Source organism: Punica granatum, chromosome 7 (genome assembly GCF_007655135.1).
Source record: "Punica granatum isolate Tunisia-2019 chromosome 7, ASM765513v2, whole genome shotgun sequence".
Lineage (NCBI taxonomy): Eukaryota > Viridiplantae > Streptophyta > Magnoliopsida > Myrtales > Lythraceae > Punica > Punica granatum.
This window is the reverse complement of record NC_045133.1, coordinates 28,336,277-28,359,308: the sequence shown is the minus strand read 5'-3', so window position 1 is coordinate 28,359,308 and position 23,032 is coordinate 28,336,277. Positions and strand designations below refer to the sequence as shown.

At 41.8% G+C, this 23,032-nt stretch overlaps 6 protein-coding genes across 6 annotated transcripts; 4 read left to right on the top strand and 2 right to left on the bottom strand.

The window, feature by feature from the left end:
• Nucleotides 1-4,172: 4,172 nt before the first annotated feature.
• On the top strand, nucleotides 4,173-8,833 carry LOC116213329 (mitogen-activated protein kinase 19-like). Its single transcript, XM_031548215.1, has 10 exons — nucleotides 4,173-4,659; nucleotides 5,378-5,783; nucleotides 6,002-6,129; nucleotides 6,223-6,282; nucleotides 6,928-7,077; nucleotides 7,178-7,333; nucleotides 7,458-7,669; nucleotides 7,768-7,869; nucleotides 7,961-8,124; nucleotides 8,226-8,833. Exons 1-10 carry the CDS (start codon nucleotides 4,636-4,638, stop codon nucleotides 8,615-8,617), a joined length of 1,794 nt encoding a protein of 597 aa, XP_031404075.1. The 5' UTR covers nucleotides 4,173-4,635; the 3' UTR covers nucleotides 8,618-8,833.
• A 580-nt stretch (nucleotides 8,834-9,413) lies between these two features.
• On the top strand, nucleotides 9,414-10,411 carry LOC116213336. The gene is made up of 2 exons (XM_031548221.1): nucleotides 9,414-9,995; nucleotides 10,143-10,411. The coding sequence occupies exons 1-2, from the start codon at nucleotides 9,441-9,443 to the stop codon at nucleotides 10,188-10,190; spliced, it is 603 nt and encodes a 200-aa protein (XP_031404081.1). The 5' UTR covers nucleotides 9,414-9,440; the 3' UTR covers nucleotides 10,191-10,411.
• A 295-nt stretch (nucleotides 10,412-10,706) lies between these two features.
• Nucleotides 10,707-13,699, bottom strand: LOC116213328 (zinc finger BED domain-containing protein RICESLEEPER 1-like). Its single transcript, XM_031548214.1, has 2 exons — nucleotides 13,553-13,699; nucleotides 10,707-12,905 (listed from the first exon to the last, which is right to left on the bottom strand). The coding sequence occupies exon 2, from the start codon at nucleotides 12,877-12,879 to the stop codon at nucleotides 10,867-10,869; it is 2,013 nt and encodes a 670-aa protein (XP_031404074.1). The 5' UTR covers nucleotides 12,880-12,905; nucleotides 13,553-13,699; the 3' UTR covers nucleotides 10,707-10,866.
• A 142-nt stretch (nucleotides 13,700-13,841) lies between these two features.
• Nucleotides 13,842-16,564, top strand: LOC116213332 (NADH kinase-like). The gene is made up of 5 exons (XM_031548218.1): nucleotides 13,842-14,073; nucleotides 14,534-14,779; nucleotides 14,868-14,948; nucleotides 15,391-15,542; nucleotides 15,634-16,564. The coding sequence occupies exons 1-5, from the start codon at nucleotides 13,978-13,980 to the stop codon at nucleotides 16,055-16,057; spliced, it is 999 nt and encodes a 332-aa protein (XP_031404078.1). The 5' UTR covers nucleotides 13,842-13,977; the 3' UTR covers nucleotides 16,058-16,564.
• Nucleotides 16,565-17,058: 494 nt separating this feature from the next.
• Nucleotides 17,059-19,911, top strand: LOC116213334 (B-box zinc finger protein 22). Its single transcript, XM_031548219.1, has 3 exons — nucleotides 17,059-17,709; nucleotides 18,158-18,586; nucleotides 19,222-19,911. Exons 1-3 carry the CDS (start codon nucleotides 17,527-17,529, stop codon nucleotides 19,492-19,494), a joined length of 885 nt encoding a protein of 294 aa, XP_031404079.1. The 5' UTR covers nucleotides 17,059-17,526; the 3' UTR covers nucleotides 19,495-19,911.
• A 187-nt stretch (nucleotides 19,912-20,098) lies between these two features.
• On the bottom strand, nucleotides 20,099-22,903 carry LOC116213331 (protein VTE6, chloroplastic). Its single transcript, XM_031548217.1, has 5 exons — nucleotides 22,466-22,903; nucleotides 21,770-22,023; nucleotides 21,202-21,325; nucleotides 20,879-20,983; nucleotides 20,099-20,564 (listed from the first exon to the last, which is right to left on the bottom strand). Exons 1-5 carry the CDS (start codon nucleotides 22,859-22,861, stop codon nucleotides 20,469-20,471), a joined length of 975 nt encoding a protein of 324 aa, XP_031404077.1. The 5' UTR covers nucleotides 22,862-22,903; the 3' UTR covers nucleotides 20,099-20,468.
• Between the last annotated feature and the right edge of the window lie 129 nt (nucleotides 22,904-23,032).

The following is a 23,032-nucleotide window of genomic DNA, read 5'->3' as shown; positions in this document are numbered from 1 at the left end:
GCAGGTGCAGAGAAGCCGTTAACGAGAAGTCGCCATCGGAGGGGAGGGAAGGGTCAATTAGACAAGCAGTGGCGTTGGGGAGGGATGATGACAGTAAGCGGTGGACGATCGGGTCAAGCCGGAATTACCAGAATCGGGTTGGGTCAGATCAGTTCAGGGTCAAATCAGATCAAACCGATCAGAGAAAAGGCAAGATGTCGACTCTACTCACCACCCTAGATTTGATCGAAGGAGGAAAAGATGCGATCACTGATAGGAAGTGGGAGGTCGCTACCACACACACCAACGTCGAAAACTGAGAGGAGGGGGAGGAGGCTCGCTACGACCACCGGGACACCATCAAACACCACTACTACCTTAGATAGTTGAGGAACGCACTATGGAGGAGCATGCCAATGTTAAGGAGCTCGCTGAGAGCGCATTGGAGAAGGAGACCCATGCGGCAAGCCACAGACGGGTCTAGAATTGGGTCTAAGGACGACCGACGAGTCCACCATCGAGATCTGTGACACATTTGAAGGTTGCCGGCGAGAGGAACTAGCCATCATGAGTGCCTTTGAGGCGACAAGATCGCTACACCTAAAAACCCCTAAAACACCATCACCGAATCTGAGGAAGGAGGGAGGAGAGAGGTAAAGAGAAAGGAACTATTGAGGAGTAAAATGGGATAAATCCCACATCGGAAAAGAAAAAGAATATCCATGGGTTTATATGAGACTTGGGTACCACCACTTATCAGTTTGAGCTTTTAAGTGGAAATGGACCCAGGCTCGTATAAGCCCAATGTAAATTTTAATATGGTATCAGAGCCCAGGTTACGCGTAGCGTGCCCACGCGCGTGTGCGCACTCACACCGCACCGGGCCCAATATGTCCGAGTGCAGCTAAGAGTGCGCCTCGTGTTAGTCCCCCTTCACCCAAGCAAGGAAGATGAGCCCGGCTCGAGGTCAATTGTTGAGGGCGGATGTTTAAGGGCACGTGACAACGTGTAAGCAGAAATAGACTACACGTTGCACGTGAGGGCGGGTGTTGAGGAGAATGCGCCCACGAAAAAATTGAGAGAGAGAGGACTGCCTTGACGGTGTTGCTGGATGCGCCCACTCGAAGGTAGACGCGCTAGTAAAGATTGCTGGAGTTAGAGTTTGCTAGATTGGCTATACAGAGGATGGAAAAGAAAGAGAGGAAACAGATACTACATCTAAATAAGCTTTTATATATGCGTGTATATATATATATATATATCATATTATTTAAGATCACCGAAAGCAATGTCTCTGCTAAATTTTAGATCAAGACAATTTAACCATCCATCTCCTAATTAATAGTTTCGAAATCGGTACGAAGCTGCTACCCCTAAAATTATTCAATCTCAACACTTTTTTTATTTTATGGAAATAACACATATTAAATTTTCTGCACAAAAGAATCTAGATGGGGCCATATCTCCACTTTGGGGATTCTGTAAGCTACGTATTGCATCTAACAATCCTAACATTTAAAAAGAAAAAAAAGAAAAAGAAGAAGGTGTTGATCGCATTGAATATAATTCTAAAATTTGTTCGCGTCTCTTCTTCTTTTATTCCATTTTGTGGGTGAAACTCCTTTTAGTGTGTTTATTATAATATGATATATAATTAAGAAAAGGTAAACTAAAACTGTCATACGAATAGTTTCCCACCAACAAATGCCCTCCGGCATGAGACAAGACACGGTTCCTAATAATTATGCACTTTTGCTTTTTATTATAATTAATTATTTAATTATCATATTCATCACATTAAATAATTTCTCATAAAACTGCGTGGGTTCTCGATCAGTTGCGTTGGTTTGCTTTTAACGAGAAGTTGAGTTATACATGAACATATAATATATAAAATTCTCGCAGAATTTTTTTTTTTCCGTGTTGCCAAATTTGATGACTTACTTGAAATTTATTATGTTTCAACAGTTATATTTCAGCGTCTTTCTAGTTATGGTAATACGAATGATGGTTTGAAGCTGTTGTGTTACGCATTTATTAGACAGATAAGAAACAGCGGGAGACGACCGGTCAAGTTTATCAAGTTCCTTTTTTTACCCATAAATTATTAAAAGTTTCTTTTTTCTGCCCAATAGTTAACTAAGTTCGTTTAAGTAATAAAAAATGACTGCCAGAGAGAGAGAGACTACTACTGGTCGGTGGCTGAAATTAGTATTTGCTGGTTGCTACCTTTCGTCTACAATGACTGCCATATTATATATATATATAACTTTTTTTTTATGAAGTATTTACACACACACATATATATATGTATAATATGTATATTAGTGGGAGCTTTCACTGCTCATTGATTGTTTAATCTATGGAAGCCCTAATGGAAGAATAGTCTGTCGTTTTAATTTGGTCGATGAGAATCGAACAAATGAATGGACTGAAGAATAAGATAAAATTCACACGAAGGTTCGATGCTTGCATAGTCGATTTCTATATATGGTGTCAAACCGACTGTCCGAGAACTTCCTGTATAAGTTGTTCAACAAATTTACACCGGGTGGATCAGGATAATGAAAATATATAGAAACTTCCCTCTTATTGCGATCTTCTTTCAGCAACTGATATTCGAATACATATAGATGGCAGTCAACGACCTAGCTAATGGCATGCAATGCATGGTTACAAGGCGTGGCAGTTTGAGGAAATTATATTTCACAACTAACAATTTTTTTCCCCTCTTTTAAATATTGTCGGATGAAACATGCATTCTCCTTTTAATTTCCAAAAACTGTGTTTGGAAATGGATTCGTTCGTGCAGAAAATTGTTTGGAAAATATTGTGCCCACCCCCATATTAAAATATATGTATATATATATATATATATGATGTACTCTTTACCGGTGCAGTTGATTCTTGACATATTAATACACAAGCAATGAATTCTAGATCGTCTCAAATGTTAAATTATATATAGAGAGAGAAACTTGCCCGATGTTGCAAGAACTCATGGCCACATGCTATACATTAATTCACAGATGGACATTCACACGTCATTGAATGATATATATCGATAATGATATTGATGTGTGCAAAAGCAGTATGAGAGTGCGTGTGGTCGAGATGCTCTTTCAGTTTTAGGGGGTACGCGTTACATTAATTGTAACTTGGTTCCCTCGAGAATGGGTCACTCGCCGGGCCAAATGTGAGCCCTCCTATAGTTTTAGCTACAAATGATTAATGTTTCTTCCAATCGAATCAATGACTCATATATAGTCTAGCTAAGCTAAGCTAGATGGAAATAAAGAGAGACATAATAACAAACTCAAAAGATGACGATTCATATATGGGATCTCATTATTATTCTACAATATACCCATCTTATCTTTTAAAAGAATATTATATCAATATAAATTATGGTGTAATGAGGCACACTCTCACTAATTGACTTAGAGGATATAAATTCGATACCTAATAGAACAATATGTACTCATTTATTATTTATTTATGATTTTTGTATTATATTAAATCATAAATTTCTTTTATAAAAGAATATTATAGCGTTAATAAGAAAAGATATATATATATATATATATATCAATGGTGATCATCCATTTGGAGATGTTCAAGCGAACCATGTCTAGAAGAACACTGTAAATTCATAAGTATTTGAATAACCTTAAATTGAAGAATGAACAGTCGAATTCTTCTGGAAAAAAAATACTCGTGTACAATAGATTATTTCATTTCAAATGAAGAGATCTTAAATTTAATTTTAGTTAATATTGCCCTTTATTTTTCCTTTGACCAGACCCATATACAATCATATCTCCTGGTATCCTCGAAATCGCAGAACTTCAAAAAAAAAAAGTCATTATCCTGAGACGCGTGCTGCCAAACAAATTAGTGACTCCTCAACGGGAAAATTGAAAAAGGAAAGAAAAGAGGAAAAAGAGAGAGAGAATTTTCAGAAATACGATGACGGCTCGTAGCTGACCGTTAAGTCACCGTACGCCGAGTACGACCAGTGTGTTGTGCAATGCAAGCATCGGTAGGTTCAGTTATATATATATATATATATATATGTGATTGTAAATAAATAAATAAATCAGCTCAGTTATTATATTTTTTAAAAGAGAAAAAAGGAAGATATATTTGACGACGACGATATATATATATATATATATATATGTAAATGCAGTGCTTGTCATTTCCTTTTGTTCCCCTTTCTCTTTCCTCTGGGTATTCCTCCCTGTTCCTTCTCTTCCCACCATCACCAATCTCTCTCCCCGTGTCTGTCTCTCTTTCCCCATCGCCTCCCTCGTCTACGAGGGTTCCGGATCCATCAATTACGGTCGGATTCTGCGTCTGGGGAGGTGGTGGTGGTCGAGATCGGGCCCTTAACTTAGGGTTGGAGGACACAAAGCGGATGTTTTTGGTTGTTCAGCGCTAAGAAGAGGTTTAGAAGAGCGTCGTGGAGGGATTTTGCGTGCTTGTGGTTCGAGGCAGGTCTTTCTGAGACAAATGCTGCTGATTTCTTCTGTTGTTCTTCGGATTCGCTGAGTCGGATCTTGTCGTCGACAAATCTCTGTTCTTTGGTTCGTTTATTCCATCCGTTGAAGTTAAGGAGCAATCGAAGTTGATTCTTTCCATAACCCTGAGAAGATGCAGCAAGAACACCCGAAAAAGGTTGGCTCTTTTCCTTCCCCCTCCTTCCCTCTCTACACCGTCGTGTTTGTACGCATCCTCTGATCTTATTTTTGTTTTTGGATCTTAAACGTTTGGTTTTTTTTTCTTCTTCTTCTTCTTCTCCTCTTTCTGTCTTTCTTCCTCCCTTTCTGCCCTTTTGTTATGAAGGGAAAATCATCTTCACAGTAAGTTTTTCGGGGCAGAAATTGGGTTGCCGACTTCTTGAATTGTTTTAACTATGAGATCCCGTGGTGATCCCTCTAGAATTTCCTTCTCTCAGCTTAAGAACGAGTTTCTTTGCGCGGATACGTGCCTTTGAAGGATCCAAATGCATCTTCTCTGTTATTTCTTTTAAGGCAAATTTCCTTATCTTCAAGTTACAGTTGTTTCATGTTCTTAACCTTTACATGCATTTTTATGAGCACCGTGGAAATCGTGAAAGTTCATCCGATCTTCGGAATTGGAACTTGATCTGGCAATCAATTACTCAGCTAAGTTGACTTCCAGAATGTCCTCGACCCCTCTTGCTGAATTATCAAGATTTCTAAGCTTGGCTGATACATGGGCATTTCTCTTGATACGTATATGTTAACCCAGTGAAGTTCTTGCTTTTTGGAGTTAAAATAAATAATTACCTGAATTCCCCCTTAAGTTATTCTTCTGTGTTAGTTTTCTGCAAATGATTTTACTCTTGAGCTCACCATTGTTCTTTTGGCAGTTGAAGGAGACGGACTTTTTCACTGAGTATGGGGAAGCCAACAGGTACAAGATTGTAGAGGTTATTGGGAAGGGGAGCTACGGTGTTGTTTGCGCGGCTATTGACACACATACTGGGGAAAAAGTGGCCATTAAGAAGATACATGATGTATTCGAGCACATTTCTGATGCTATTCGTATCCTCCGAGAAGTCAAATTGCTCAGGCTCTTGCGCCATCCTGATATCGTTGAAATAAAGCGTATTATGTTGCCACCTTCTAAAAGGGAGTTCAGAGATATTTATGTTGTCTTTGAGCTTATGGAGTCGGATCTTCACCAAGTCATCAAAGCCAATGATGATTTGACCAGGGAACACCATCAGTTCTTCCTTTACCAGATGCTGCGGGCTATGAAGTATATGCACACAGGTCACATCCAGCTTGTGTCTTTGAATTCATGCTCGTTGCATCATAAGTATTGTAGCCATGTTTTTATAATAAAATAAAGCCACCTTTAAGATTGACTCCTCATAATCTTATTGCATTCTTATTTTGCCTGTTCGGGTGTTCCCTCATCATCTGGTTTTGGCGTGAAGGACACCCTCAACTTTTTGTCTTGGTTCTGACTTTCAAGGTGGTTGTTGCAGCAAACGTGTATCATCGAGATCTGAAACCAAAAAATATACTGGCAAATGCGAATTGCAAACTTAAAGTTTGTGATTTTGGACTAGCCAGAGTAGCTTTTAGTGATACACCTACCACCATTTTTTGGACAGTAAGTGTCCTGCTCTCCTTCGCCATCATGATCAGCTTCCGACTTGGTAATGTGTGTTGTTGAGTCATTCTTTTACGGCTTTTATTGTTGCAGGACTATGTTGCCACTAGATGGTATAGGGCCCCAGAGCTTTGTGGATCGTTCTTTTCTAAGGTATGATTTGCTTACTACATGCGCCTTGTATATTCAAATAACATAGCAATATGACCAATGCCTAATCTTTGGTTTTGTTTGAACAAGATTGGTTCAGTTCTCTTTTGGCAATGTGATGTTTCTGTTTCAATAATTATATGGCCTATCACCTAAGACTTATACTTGCACACTAACCTTCTTTACAAGATTGGTTCAGTTCTCTTTTGGCAATGTGATGTTTCTGTTTCAATAATTATATGGCCTATCACCTAAGACTTAATACTTGCACACTAACCTTCTTTCAAGAGATGTTTCAGAATTTGGCTTTTTTTTACTGGCGTGATGCTTGTTTATGTACTAGACTTAGTTGGTGAACAAGAATATAGAGAGGGCTTAGGGAATTTTACCTTTTCGGCAATTGGATGAGTCATACTGAGTAGCAAAGCAACAATTTCATGAATGTAGAATGTCTTCTGAATACTTTATAGTAAGCAGTAATGCTAGATAAAATAATTGTGTTCAGGGAGGACTATGAACTCTCCTGGAAGTTGATATTTCTTTCATCAGGTAACTGTGTTGGGCTATGCCCATTCACTGGAGTGATTTGCTGTTTGAGTTCTTATTGTTCCAGTAACTTTATCTCATATATTGCCTTCTTAATTGCAGTACACACCAGCAATTGATATTTGGAGCATTGGCTGCATTTTTGCTGAGGTTTTGACTGGGAAGCCATTGTTTCCTGGTAAAAGCGTCGTTCACCAGTTAGATCTAATCACTGATCTTCTTGGAACTCCATCATCAGATACAATTTCTGGAGTATGATGCTACTTTCTTGCTTATATTCATTCATGTCATTTGTCTTTTGATTGGTCCAGTAGAATATCCTTTTTTGACGTCCTTTACTGAATGTTCACAGGTTCGAAATGAGAAGGCTAGGAAATATCTTATGGAAATGCGGAAGAAGCAGCCTGTGTCTTTCACGCAGAAATTTCCTAATGCTGATCCTGTGGCCCTCAAACTCTTGCAAAGATTATTAGCATTTGATCCTAAGGATCGACCAACTGCTGAGGAGGTCAGTCTCGTCTTTAATTTTGTTCTCTCAATCTCGCCAATTGTTTGCACTATCCTTACAAGAAGACACGTTCTTTGATTTCTTCAATGATGTAAATGAATCTTTTTGCCTTCTGTGTGAGTAGGCACTTGCTGATCCTTACTTTAAGGGCCTTTCGAAGGTTGAGAGAGAGCCTTCTTGTCAGCCAATTTCAAAGTTAGAGTTTGAGTTTGAGAGGCGAAGAGTCACAAAGGAAGACATCAGGGAACTCATATATCGTGAAATACTGGAATACCATCCACAGTTGCTCAAGGACTACATGAATGGGAACGAAGGCACAAATTTCCTCTATCCAAGGTTTCACCTGTAGATACTAATGAACTTTTGTCTGTGTTTAGCTTTTAAAAATGCTTGTGCTCTCATTTTGACTGCGTCTGCTTGATTGTCCAAACCAGTGCTATAGGTCAGTTCAGGAGGCAGTTTGCTCATCTCGAAGAACATGGTGGAAGAAGTGGTCCTGTAATTCCTTTGGAGAGAAAGCATGTTTCCCTCCCTCGGTACGATAAGATTTCTTCTCTTTTCCTATATTATATAGATATACATGATAGTTCAGGATGAGATATTCATTGCTGTCTCTCTTTTTTGTAGGTCAACGGTGCACTCACGTACAGTCCCTCCAAATCCACACAATAATGTAAGGTCAGTGGAAGAAAGACAATCTAATGAGGAAGGTTCCAAGAACCTGAGAGTTACCGACTCACTTGATGGAAATTCAGTGAGGGCTGCCCGCCCTCCTCCACGTGTGCCGAGTGGTATGTACTGTAATTCTCTTCATCATCTAGTTAGATGATCAGATCGGCCTCTGGTTTATACTAGCTTCAGAGGACTTAAAAAAAAAGTTTCCTATTTGCAGCCAAACCAGGCAGAGTTGTGGGACCAGTTTTGCCGTCTGAGAATGTCCGAAGCACCAAAGACAGCTACGATCCGAGGTTTTACAGAAACGCTGTGCTCCCTCCTCAGTCGATATCTCCACACTGCTTTTTCAGGCCACAGTCTGTGGGCAACGAAAAACCTGTAAGAGACTCGAACAGGAACACTACTTCACAGGAGAAATTAGTTAACACAGCCTCTCCACAAGTTAACCCGAATCCATATTTCCCTTCCCAAGCTTCTTCAATAGGGCAGAAGCTGAATGAGAGAATTGCAATGGAGGCTAAGATGTTTCAGGCACAGTCTCAGTTCGGGACAGTTGGGGCTGTAACAATGTCAGCTCATAGGAATGTTGGTTCTGTGCAGTATGGATAATGACCTCAGTAGTCTTTGTAATGGTTTCCTGTTTGAGCCTTGGGGAGATGGGGGCAACTGCGATAGAAGGGGCTGTCGATCTAGGCTTCGATGGGTCATACTAGGTTCGGTTTAATCATGGGGAGAGTCCTGTCCTTGTTCGCTATCACATGTAATGAGTTCGATTCATTGAATTTATTGTAATGTAAAAAATGATTGTTCGTCATTCTTCCTGAATTTCTCGGCCTGATCCCAATCGCCACCTTCCATTATTATCGCGGAAGTGAACCAGTAGTTGCACATTTGAAGAATGTGTCTTCTGGGAAGCAGATATCTGCAGAAAGTCATGTTTGGTATGATGAACATACCGAAGGATGGGATCATTTTCTGAGTATTTTCTTGGCATGTCCTTATGTACAAAAAACCTTCTGCTATAATTAAACGTGACGATAAAGCTTGTCCTGATGGTTTACAAGGTGAAGAACAAGATCGAAGCAGCGACTAGCAAAATCTGTAACTATAATATGGGCTTCGTCATGTAGGTATTTATTTGGAATGCTTCCAGAGAGGTTAGACTACTAACCTCACAAATAGCCCGTGAAGTGCTTCAATCGGTGGAAGAAAGAAACGTATTCCCTTCCCTTAACGGCTAGAAATTGAACAAATAAGGCAATAAGAAGCAAATGAAATCATTTACGCCATGAATTCAATGAAGAGCCCACGTTCTTGGCCCAATAAGCAGTCGGTGGACCTCCCCGTGAACATATCAAAATCACCCATTGCACGTTCTCTATAAGGTCATCATCATGTTCTTTCTTCTTCTTCTTCTTCTTCTTCTTCTTATATGAATGAGTCCAATACACCTAGTAGAACTACATTCTTGTCACTGTGCCAAAACATACACAGAATTGAGTTCCAAGTCCATATCCTAACAAGACATAACATGGAAGCTCTATGGAACATAGAAGACAAGTGGAAGCTCACGACTCAGGAAGCTCTCGTCCTTCTCGGCTGTGCTGCGCTTGCTGTGGTTGGGCTCGGAGTTGCCACATTCTTGAAGAGATCAAGGAGGAAGATAACCGTAGAGAAGCCACTGGAAGTTCGAGTTAACGAGTCCGAGGGGCAGAGCTGTGGGGGGCCCGTGGAAGCTATCTTGAAGAGGGCGCTGATGGGTTCTCTGAGGTGGAGTCAGGCCAGGAAGTGGGAGGACAGGCCGCTGCCACTCTTGTTGGTGGAGGGTGGCGGAGGACGGTGGCACAGCCACAACTCAGAGTCACCGGTGTGGCAGCGGCCGATACTCATGGGGGAGAAGTGTGAGCTCCCAAGGTTCAGTGGCCTTATTCTCTATGATGAGCGAGGTCAGCCTCTCCAAGAAACTCATCATCATCATCATCATCAGGTAATGAGAAACACAAACAACTGGTACTACAGTTGATCACAACTGACAGAAGTGATACTGACAAAACAATATCGATGCTGGTAAGTGCAATATATACTGTTTAAGAATGCCGGTGGTAACGTGTCTTCCTCGTGTGAAAAATTGCAGGAAAAAACAGCTGCTGCCGGGAGGACTACTCTGAAGGACCTGCTGTGACTGCTTCTGCAAGGATCTTCCAGGTTTTTTGTCCATTTTCAGAAAAGAGATGAGGTTTGAGGCTATTTTTAAGGTTTCCCTCTTGTACGTATTCTCTGTTTATCAGGTAGCACTATAACGATCATGTGAAAGGAACCTTAATCATTTGGTCGTTCCGTCTCTGGCTTTTTTTTTTGGAGGGAACATTTAAAGAGATCGATCAGACAGTGTGTTAAGCTCTAGCAACCTCCATTTTCGGAACGAATCATCTGAAAAGGAAACTATATCAGTAAAATTTTTTAGTGCAATAAAGACTGATTCTGCAATTTTCTCCAATGGTTCTTAGATGGCTGCCCCAATCATTCAAAACAAAATGCATACACCAGTCACATTTGATGTGAAATATAAACAATCCGATATCTATTTTAGGCACGTGTAATCAATACGAAGCAGAAAGTGAGGTTTCATCTACTATCTCAAAGAACATAAGCTTCGGGTATGAGGTAGTTAAATCAATTAACATAGCAAGACAACAACATGAATGCACATATACGTCATTAACAAAACTGATGGAAATGAGAGGGGAGGAGAGAGAGTTCTTCCACATTACTGTCATCTCAACAAAATGAGCGAGTGCCTAACATTTACTGAGAAAGACAAACCGAAATATATCTACATACGCTTCATGCTAATGTTGCTAAAAAACAATATCTATGTTGAGTTCATCATTTGTGCGCAATCCTTCTGATTCCATCTGCAACCAATCTCTCGTGCAAATTAAAGCCTGCCGAACATCATGGTTAAGCATACTATGGTTTTGATCGAGGATCCTTCCTCCAGTACAGAATGCTGATTCTGGTGACGAATTTGACATTGGAGTTCCTAAAACATCTCGTACCATCACAGACAGTATTGGGTACCGAGGAGTGTGAACCTTCCACCAATTCAAGATGTTAAAATCACAGATCCGAGGGAAGACAGGTTCCTCCAAGTACTTGTCCAAGTCCAACGATGCGCTCTGAATCTGAGATGTCTCAGTTAGGAACTTGTCAAACCCCTTGAGTCGATCTCTAGAATCATTGGCAGTATCAGGCAGGCTGCCCCCCGGCAAAGCCGAACCTTGGTCTATTATTGTGGAACAGATTGAGTAAGCATCGTACAATTCTTTAATCCCATCAGAAATTTCCTTGACATGATCCAAAGCTGTACTACCATAAATCTGTGAGTAGTAATATTCCACCAACTTCATCTTGAACCGAGGATCTAGGATAACTGCAACTGCCAAAGCCAGATTGCATTTACTCCAATACTTGTCAAATCTGGTTTTCATCTTCGATGCAACAGCACAGGCAAAATCATCAGAGCTCTTGCACCATTCGATCAATTGAATGTGAAGATGACATATCTCGGGAAAATATATGTTCGCGGTTGGATTTTTGTTGCTTGAAAGGACATTGTTGATCTCAACCAGTATTTTCAGATACCCAGCAATGGTATTGACCAAATCCCAGTCATTTTCGGTCAAAACTGATGCATACAAAGGGTCCTGCTCTTGCAAGAGAGAAAATGCACCTCTGTACTCCAAGGCAGCTTCAAGCATTAGATAGGTTGAGTTCCATCGATCTGGCCAATCAAGAACTAAGTTCTTTAGTCTGTTAACTCCAACCTGTTGAGCAAGCTCATTGAACTTCCCCTGAACCTTTTGTGAACTCTTTATATATCTAATACTTCCACGGATTTTCTGAATCACTTCATGAAGCTCCACAATGGCATCTTGAGCCATATCACTGAGAACATGGGTAACAGAGCGCACATCAAATAATTGACTGGTGCCCAAAAGAGATGTTTTCTCACAGATATGCTCTCTAATTTTCAAGATGATATCATCTTCAGCTGAACAATCATCAAAAGTCACAGCAAACAACTTAGAGTGAACGTCCCAGTCTACCAGACTATCAACAATCACTTCTGAAAGCATGTCCTCAGTATGAGAAGAGTCGAGAGTTATAAAATTCAGGACCTTTTTCTGCAATCTCCAATCCCCATCAATGTACCGCGCGGCTAAACACAAGTATTCAGCATTTTCTGCTGATGACCACCTTTCGACAGCAACATTAATCCTCCCCTGCAGTTTACTAAAAGTTTCGTTTATTTTCTGTTTTTCCTTCCCATATATTTCCATGCAGGAAAGCTCCACAGAATCAGTAGGCATAAAGTCAAAGAGCGGTTGAATGTTCTTCACAAATACTTTAAATCCTACGTGGTCCACCATGGACAGAGGGTATCCATGCAATATAATCATGCGAGCGAGGTCAAGCCGACTCCTATCATTGTCAAACCTACTGCTTCCAAGGGTAATGATCTCATCACGCTTTGGTTCGGAATCAACCTTGACAGACAGGGGCTTCGTATATTCTTCTTTTCTCTGTCCTTCATCACAACTGATGCTTGCAATGGCGACAGTTCCCTCCTTCTTCCTTCTCTTTGCTGATAGGAGTTGAGACACATCATAGTTCGATCTTTTCAAACATCTCATCAAGTGATTGCGAAGATGTGTGGTCCCACTGTTGCTTGATCCACTCAGTTTCTTGTTGCAATGAACGCATACAGCATAACAGATGTCAGCCTTCCGAACCCTTTCAAAGTGATTCCACACAACAGATGTTAACCTTTTTGGTTTCTTGATAGCAGCCTCCTTTGGTATTTCCATCGCATGAGATCAAAATAAACCAAAGCCTGCAGATTCATCTCAACTAAATTAAATCGTAAAGAGATATCTAGCAGGTGAATTGATGGACAGAAAGCTGTCAGATCCTCAATATCAACTGAAAAATGGTTAGCGGGCCACTCCAGAGATTCAGAAACATCACATAGTAATCTACAATTCTTCCGCACATGGACAGACAAAGCCGATAGAAACTCGGGTTTTGCCGAGTAATACCGGCACTCCATAAGCACATCTACATTCAATAAGCTATCAACAAGAAATGCAAAGTCGAGCAGATCAGAAAAGATCATTAATACAAAATGGATTATAATTGTAATGTGGCCTCGATTATAATTTACTAATAACGAAATCAGCTTATATACAGCTCGTAAAAACTTCAGCAAAATTGAAACTTTCATTAGAACACCGGCGAACGAGCTGGTCTCATGTCAAAATTCACAAATTTCAACCAAGCAACTGCAGGGATTCTTCCAATTATACGAAAAAGAAGCAGCAGAATTTCTTCTGGAATCGGGTCACCGCAGGATCCACGACACGAAGCAAGGCAAAGATCGGAAAGGACGGGACACTATGTGATCAAATCATGCTCAACTCCCCACAGAAGGTGAGGAGAGGAGTTTGTGCTGTAATTTTGAGTCGGAGACGGCGATCTTACCGAGAATATGCCGGAGGAGCTGAGAATCCGATCGCAGGACCCGATTCACGGAGGTAGGGTTTGGATAGTCCTCGTGAAACGGCAAGTGGATTGAACGGAAAAGTGAATTTGGGTTAGGTCCGAGAGAACCGGGAATGGAAAGAAACGCCCCGATCCGGTCAAAAGTTTGTTCGGGCATGATTGGGCCCTGATCCAGCTAAACTTATTGACCTTAGGTCCAAGTAGGAAACGGCTCAGGCTTAGCGGGCCAGAAGGCCCATAATCAGTCTCCGCTCGCCGGAAGCGAAGAACGGAAGGAAAGAGGGGACGATCGTCTCCGGAGCTGAACTTGCCGAAGGACGGAGAGAGAGAGTGAGAGCGAGCGAGCGAGAGAGCTGGTGGTAGAGAAGGAAGGGAGGAAGGAAGCAAGGAATCCTGAGGAGATCATGGCCAGGAGAAAGCTGCTGCTTCTGCTGAAACCACTCGACGCCTACTCGCTCGGCAGCTCCTCAAATGGCGTCTCTCGTCTCTCCAATCCTCAGGTTTTGTTCTCTCCCTTACGAAGGATTTCCTGCTCCTCAGGATCGCGACTATTTTCTCCTCCCAAGCATCGAGACTCCATTGACGAACTCCTCATCTATGCTTTCCCATTCCACCATTTTTTGTCCGGTCATTTCTATTTATAGTAAACCGTGCATTTTGTTTCCGTTCACAAAGTTGGATTTTCTGTCGCCTCCAAGCTGTTCGATGAATTGTCAAGGTCGCTAGCAGTAAGCTCTAGGTTTTACGAAGTTTTTCTTCATGGCATTCACGAGAGGTCCTCTTGCACGAAGCCATTCCATGACTAGCAAAGCATTCATACGGTGTCATTGATGAATTTCCACCATTTCGATATGGCGTTGAAATGGCAGTTGACTGGAGACATCCGCGGAAGACTGTGTAAGCATTCATATTTTTATTGGTTGTGCCATTATAATTCGGTGTGTCTTGATGACATTGCAGATTTTGCATCACCTGGACAGCAGGAATAAGGTGCACAAGGATGTCATAAGCTTCTGCAAGAATATCTTGCAAAAGAAATTTGTGGACTGGGAAGAGATTTTAAGGGACAATCTATGCTATCCTGTGCGAAACGTGGACGTGGTTGTTACTTTTGGTGGAGATGGCACTTTGTTGCATGCTAGTCATTTCGTTGATGACTCGATCCCAATTCTTGGCGTGAATTCTGATCCCACAAATGCGGAGGAGGTTGCTGTCAAGTGTTTCAGGTTCTGTTCATCATTGGGATTAGAATAGACTCCAAATATCATAATTTCTCGATGTTGTTTCTGCATAGGTTGAAGAGCACAACAATGAGTTTGACGCGACACGAAGCACGGGATACCTATGTGCAGCAACTGTCAACAATTTTGAGCAAGTATGAACCCTCTAATTGCCTGGAGAAAGTGAAAACAATTTCACATCTTAGTCTTTGTTACTGCTATTAATTGTCCTTATTTAGTATAATTTGCTCGAATAATAATGTGGACCCAAGCCGTAAAATCCTTGATCCCTAGAGGAATATTTTGGTGTAATGAAGTGCTTTCAGCCATTCTCCATAAACTTTTTTTGTGGGATTTGCACGTCCATGGATCTAGCTTCGTCAACAACTTTGTGCTATCGTAACCATGCTTGCCAAGTTTCTTTACTTTGTGTAGCATTCTAGAATAACACGTAGAACGATTATGAACCCAATGATCTCTTTGGCCTGTTCCTGGATGCATGCCCATAATCATGCAGCAGATAATTTGTACTTCACTGGAAAAAAAAAATGAGGAGAAGAAAAAACTGTGGCCTCAGCATCTACTAATCCTCTGCAGGTTTTAGATGACATTCTCGAGGGTCGATCAGTTCCTTCAGAATTAACGAGGCTATCGGTTCATGTAAACTCAGAGCTGCTGCCCATGTATGCTTTAAATGACATATTGATTGCCCATCCATGTCCTGCTGAAGTTTCCTGGTTCTCATTCAGGTTAAGGATTCAACAATTGTTGATTGTCTTAAAAACTTTACTGCCTGAGATTGCTGCTTAACCCTGTAAAAAATTTTCTTCTAATTGACAGAATTAAGAAAGAAGGCCAGCCTTATTCCCCGTTATTGAATTGCCGATCATGTGGTCTTAGGGTATCAACTGCTACCGGCTCGACAGCTGCAATGCTATCTGCAGGTGGGTTCCAGATGCCCATCTCGTCTCATGACCTTCAGTACATGGTTAGGGAACCGATCTCACCTGGAGCTGCCTCTAGCCGGATGTATGGACTCATTAATCCTAATCAGTCTCTGGACATTGCGTGGTATTGCAAAGAAGGTTATATATACGTCGATGGTTCTCAGGTGCGTTATTATATCAAACATGGCGATACCATCGAGGTATCTGCCAGGGCCCCCCTTCTGAGGGTCTATCTGCCTCCTCATTTACTGGGACAGGGGGGATCTTATTTCAGGCGTAACCCTGTTGGAGAGAAACGGGAATTGTCGAAAATGTAAATTAGAACAATCAGCAGGATCGGCGTAGAAGATTGTTTGTACAGGTTTGCATTTGCAGTTTAGATCAGGAGAAGCCTGGCCTTTTTGTCTCGAGAAGAGTTGCTCTTTCTATGTTGAGCCAACTTTGAGAAGCTGAAGATCACTAGTGCGGGGGCTTTGTTTGAACCGAGTAGTAATCTGGTGAAGATTAGGGCATAATTCCGAACTACTGTGCGAAAACGGTAAGATTGATGTTGTTGGAAGGAGGTGGTACTGGAAATTCTAGAACCCGTGCAGCCATATAAATTTTTTTTTTTTATGTTCGTTAGTCTGTCAAGGAAATGAAAGTAATGGCCATAGGAAAGTAACGTGTATAATAATACTGCCAGTGACAGTGAGTGTCATGTGGTGGGTTGAGTTGAACAAACTCTTATGTTGACAGGAAGAGAGATCAGGCTTCGACCCATGCCGTGTGTACCCATCTTCTAATCCTACCCAATGGTCTATCCATGGCAGCAAATTATTATATAGCATAAAAAAAAAAAATCAAAGGCTCTTCCCTGCCAATTGTAAGTTCATATCCACCAGCCTTGAGAGAGATATTCTTGACCCTTTTTTTATTTTTTTTTTATAAATATGGTCCTGTACTAATAGTAGTATGGCAAAACTATGAATTGCAAAAGGATAGGATAATAGCTGGTTTCGATCCCCTAATTCATCCAAAAAAAAAGATGAGAGAGAAGATAATAGGATAATTCGCCGAAGAACAAGATAGGATAATTGGATTTGATGGAATAATAATCTTATTGGTTTGATAAATATTTATTTATTAATATTCATGGACGATAATCTTCCGGACCGGATGGCCGAGCCCACTAATGTTTACCTTCCGGAAGAGCGTGGGCAACACGCCAGTCAGAAGAGGGGAGTGAGTGGGGGCCTTCGATCTGTTTTTTGGGGGGGGGGGCGGATATTTTTATTTGCCCTCGTGGTTTGACAGCAAGGCGGTCTCCTGTGGAAAGGACAGTAACGCTCAGAAGGCTCACGTGTACAAATCCGGCCTTCACAGCCTCAAAAAAATATCCTGCTCCCCTCCCCCCGCCACCCCTACCCAAAAATAAAATTAAATAAATCTTAATTTAATTAATTAATTATTTATTTATTTATTAACAAATAATGAAGGAAAAGAATCATCTTTCTCCCGTCCCACTTCCTCTCTCTTCTCCCATTCCCCTTAAACCCTTCTCTTACCGTCTTCTTCTTCTTCTTCTTCTTCTCATCATCCTCTGCGATTATCCCCGTTGGAGCTTCCGACAGCTTCTTTTCCTCGCCTCGCTCAATCAGCTCGGAAAAGTGGGAATTCTGTGGAGTGCCAATAACAGAATTTTGGACGAGCGAAGTGATTTGTGTCGTGGTTAGCAAGCCGAGGAGCTGGTGTAATTCGTTCCCGTGTTGTGTTGTGTTGTGTTGTGTTGTGTTGTGTTCAGGAGATGAAGATACAGTGCAACGTGTGCGAGGCGGTGGAGGCCAGCGTGCTTTGCTGCGCCGACGAGGCCGCCCTCTGCTGGGCCTGCGACGAGAAGGTCCATGCCGCCAACAAGCTCGCCAGCAAGCACCAGAGGGTTCCCCTCTACACCTCTTCTTCCCAGATTCCTAAGTGCGATATCTGTCAGGTATAGTATAGTATAGTATACGATACCTATAATTAGTGAAGTAGACTGGGGGCGGGCGCCTTTCTGCTCCATTTCTGTTACGTTGCTTATGGACAAGATCGGCGGGTCAAATGGATGAAATATCTTGTAAGGCTTTTGATTGAATTATGTATTCTAATAATCTAGAAACGCTTTGGTCAACCGCTGGAATGGATCAGGGGCCCAAAAGATTCCCATTTTCCAGTTGTGTTATATATACAGAGCCACGAGCACTCGCATATCTATACCTAAGCTTATATTGTTTAGCCAGAGATAACCTGTTGTTTTGTTTCCATATCTATATTTGTCAAGGAAGAGGAGATCTTGCTACTTCTGTATAACCATAATATATTGATGCCTTCTATCTTGCTTAAATTTTGCTCATTGTCATTGGTTCGGGAATAATAGTTGTTTAACCTATTGATGGCAGGAGGCGGCTGGGTTTTTCTTCTGTTTAGAAGATCGAGCTCTGCTCTGCAGGAAATGTGATGTTGCAATACACACAGCAAATGTCTATGTCTCTGCTCATCGGAGGTTTCTGCTTACTGGTGTCAAAGTGGGTCTTGATCCTGCTGAGCCTGGTCCATCCTCCTCTTCGGTTAATTCTCAGTCTGGTGGAAAGATATCCGAGACAAAATCAACTTCCGCATCAAAAGGAGTAGCCCAGTTACCTTTATCTGGTGACCATAATGGAGCTTTACCCATGCGTCAGGATGCTGCTAGAAATTTTGTGTCCGGTAAGGTGCCTCTTTCTGGAGGTTCTGTTGCTGGAAGCATCCAACAGTGGAATCTAGATGACCTGCTTGGGTTTACTGAGTACAACCATGCTTACAGTTACATGGATAACGGGTCGTCCAAGGTAAGTATCCCTACATTGTCATTTCTTTTATGAGTAAAAATTTTGCAGTTCTATGTTTACGGGAAAATGTTTGTTGTCATAGTTCATGGTGTCGTATCCATCCTATGATAGTTAAGTTCCTCTGTGCTTCCATTTTTCTCAATTCTCGTGTATATTAAGAAAATGACTGTAGGTAAACAAGTTGATCCACTGGTGGCTTCTTTCTGAGATGCCATTCTCTAAAGAAAAGGAAGCATTTCTGTCTTTCCCTACGAAGTTATATGTGGATTAGTGGAGGATCTTCTATTTGATATATCTTTAAGTTGCTAGGATTCAGAATGCTAAAAAGTGGCCTGTTCATGCTGCATGGGATAATTATCCCATTAATGAGGCATATTCGTAAGTTAGAAGAATATGGCCTACAAAGAGGTGTTCAGTTCAGGCACACCTACACAGTACGCCTGCACAGGCATGTGTATTAGGATTTACAGTCGTTCATCATGTGATCCTATGCATGCCAAAAAGCTAATCCTGAAAATGGATAACAAATCTTTGCCCTTTTTCATTATCGATTCTGCTTTTTCTTGTTATTTGTGGTGCGCCATGAGTTTTAACTTTGAAATCTACTGTTCTTGGTGTCCCAATCGTTCATTTAGGCTGACAGTGGGAAGCTTGGAGACTCCGACTGCTCCTCTATGCAAAGAACTTCCGAGGAAGGAGAGGATGAATGCCCAGGTCAGGTTCCGGAGAATTCCTGGGCAGTACCACAGATCCCTTCACCCCCAACCGCTTCGGGCCTTTACTGGCCAAAGACCCCTCGCCACATATCCAATGGAGCAGTTTCTGTACCGGACATTTGCTCGTTACCTGAACATGCCACGCCGTTTCAACGTGGTGGGAATGCATTAAAAAGGCGCCGACATTCCTAGACTGGTGGGCTTTGCAAGTGTTTTTGCTGTGGATAGAAGATCAAAGTTTGTGCTACATCTCTATGTTGACCTCTTTGGTAGCCGTTTATCCGTGCCATGGGTGGCAGGAAACGCGGAGAATGCTATTTATCAGTGCAGGAAAAAAGAAAAAGAAAAAATAATAATAATAATTCAGGCTATAGGCTATGTTGCTTTATTGCCTTGATCAAGTGGATTTTCTTGTTGGGTTACTTACTAGAAGAGCTGAGGAGTGTACATGGAAGGGTATTATATGCTGGTAGTTTTAGTTTCACTGTTGATACAAACATCCGGTGAAACTCTTGATTGAGAATTGGGCAGAGGAGAGTAGCTTTTTGCCTCGATAGTGAACCAATAGAAGAAAATCAAGAACACAATAAATGTACTGTGTTTATCTCTCGATTCTTCTTTTCTTTTATTTTGGTGAAATCCTCTTGATTTCTCGATTTACTGTCTTGGGAATAATGTGATGCCCCCTTCCATAACGGTTCTAAACTATACAGTTTCTAACAATGCATGAACCATGGCTCTCCGCAGGGAAACAAAGGGAACTGAAAAAGAAAACATTATGAGGTAGAATTGGATAGGATAAACAACAGGGATACTGAATGAGGGAATAGGTTCTGTAATCATCATTTGTCAAGTGAGAGAAATTCACACCCATGACCCACCAATTTGCTGAAAATGGAGAATATATTCACCTCCTGTCACGAATATGACAATGATAACCCATGGACATATCATCTGCAATTGATTATTTATCCACATTCACGGAATGAGCATCATGGCCACGAGGATGACAGTGGAATCGATAATCTGTGCTGCTGAATTTTTTACGTATCGCAAACAACTTGCTGAAGAGAAGCAGAGCGTCATCCATGCCATCTCGTGTCTATTGCATGCGCAATGGGTCCGTCCTCCCATTCAGCCCCCTCGACTAGTCCAGAAGTTTCACATCACAGATGCCAATTCTGGAGGATAGCTTGCTGCATTAAGACTGCCAAAATGCTGCCCATCGTGATGTTGATAACATTGACAGCATCATTGTTGAGCTGCAGAAACGGGGCACAGCAAATATTGACAAATCAGTCGGATTGCATTGACCAGTTTGTGAAGAACTTCAAACCAAAGAGAGGCTATGACTTCAAAATACATAGCTCACAATAACGCATGTGCAAAGTCTGCCACTTACAAGAGTCATGAACACAAAATCCCCAGCAATAAATTCCTCAAGTAAAGTTTATTTGATGGTCTTCTTGGATAAGTGTAACATGCATATTCCCTTTTTGGTTAATGAAAGCTCTAGACTCTGATAAAAGGAAAAAAAGGTTTATTTGATGGACTTTGAAAGGCATCAATTCCTTACCCATCGAAACCCTTCCTTATCTTGGAGTGCAGCACCAATGATACTCTCACCAAGGTTGGCTATCTGTGCAGCAACTACACATATAATTGCTTCAAGCGCATTTACCTGTTTCAGCCAAAAAGAACCGTGATAAAATGATCCACTTCGTAGCTCAAAATTCGAGACACAGACACATTTTGGGTGGGCCAGAAGTTCCGATTGATCAATAAACAAGAAAAACAAAGCACATGCAGAACAAAAGTAATTTGCATATGTTAGGGGCTGGACACCGAGTCTACGTTTTCTTTTGCAGGCTATGTTGAGAAGATGGCGTATGCTTATACCTCCCCCAATAAGTAACTGGCAATAGCCAAAAAAATGGATGCTAATAGTCCAGCAGCAGTTCCCTCGAGGCTGACTGCTCCCTCTGTTCCCCGTGGAACAACCTTAAACGTTGTTACCAAGTACCTGATCAAGAACATACAGCAACGGGAACTCAGAGGGACTAAAGACCCCATCACTCAGAATAACCAAACAGGCTGCAAGTTTAAGAGAATATCTTTATCCCCAATCTGGGACAGTTCTCATGCACAACCGTTTTTTTATATTGTCGAGATAAGGTTATCTCTTTTGCAGAGTTCGAGGCAGAGTTGAATTCCTTTGTTCTACTTCTTGCTTAAAACTGAAAGAAATGCTTTAATTTGAATTGGGATATTTTGTATTGTGTTGGGTTATGAGCAGTGTACATATTGTAGAACCTGTACTCATAGTGGAATGAAGTTACTTATCCAAAGACTAAAACCGGTCCCTTGGCAACCCCATCTTAAGTGACTTCAGGATCATCTGGAGGAGCAAGATCACATGGCGAAAAATCATGGGTCAATTCATAGTGCAAGGAGAGAAGTAACTCACGTTGTTTTGCCATAGGCCTTCCCGATCTCACTGGAGACCGTATCACTCAACTTGGTACAAAAGCTCGCGACAAATCCCAGTTGCCAAAGACGAGAGAAAGCCGCTCCTCCAACTCCAAATATAGAAAGAAAAGCGCATAAACAGCCAGCAGCACTGGAACCAATGACACTTCCGGGGCCTCTTCTACCTTTCCTCTTCTCAGCCACACCCTGAGCTTCCTTCTGTGCCATTTTCACTTTTGTCGCCACTGTTCCCTTCAAAGGTCTTGAATTTGTTAGATCCCGACCATATATATGAACATAAGGTTAGCAGGACAACATGCACGGTTCGATGAATTCCTACTACCAAGAGAAGATCCCGCAAAAAACCAATTGAGTGATATATTACACCCCTAGATGTCAGAAATCCATGGCTTGCTGAATCTACAGCGAAAGGAGCACGGAGTCGAATGACGGCCAATTCAACTAACAACAAACATGAAGGATCACCGAAGGAGCTGGTTATGGGACAGAAGATCCTAAGAATAAACGAAATCATGCAAAAAAAAAAACAAGGGGGGAAAAAAATGGAAAGGAAAAGAAAAGAAAAAACTTGATGCTATCCCCTTTCGCATCATATGCTTCGACATCCAATTGCCTGCAGAACTACTAGATCCTACAGATGACGTACTGAAACAATTTGGTCAATTGATCTTACCAAGACGAAGTAGGTGGCAACGAGGAGGAACCCAGAGGGCCCAAAAGCGCGCCAAGTGAGAGTGCCCAGCAAGAAGGCAGCCCCGATGCCGGAAGCGGAAAGCCCAGTGACTAGAATCGGAGACCCGGCGATGAAGATCAAGATGTTGCAGAAGAGGGCGGACTTCCAGGTGGCGGGTGACGATTTAAAGAGGCTAAGCGCCTCGGACACAGCCCCCTCCACAGAGAGGGAGCTGGAGACCGGCAGCATTCTGGAGAATCTGGGGACGGAACTGGAGTTCGGGAAGATGGGTTGCCAGAGGAGTGGAGAGCGATGGAACTGCGGAGGAGGGAGTTGTACTTGTGGAGCTGTGAACGTTGGAGGGGCTCTGATTTGAAGCAGAGTTGACAAAGCCATGGCTTTTGGTTTGGATGAGTGCCTGTGAAGTAAACTAAACTTTGGGCTTGGGGAAGGGTAGATGGAGATGCTCGTAGGGGATTGGAGTCGTTCGTTGACCCGGAAATTCAGCATCCGGTCCGGACGCTCTCGACCGGTTTATGGAAACCCGTTTGATCCCCGAAACCCAAA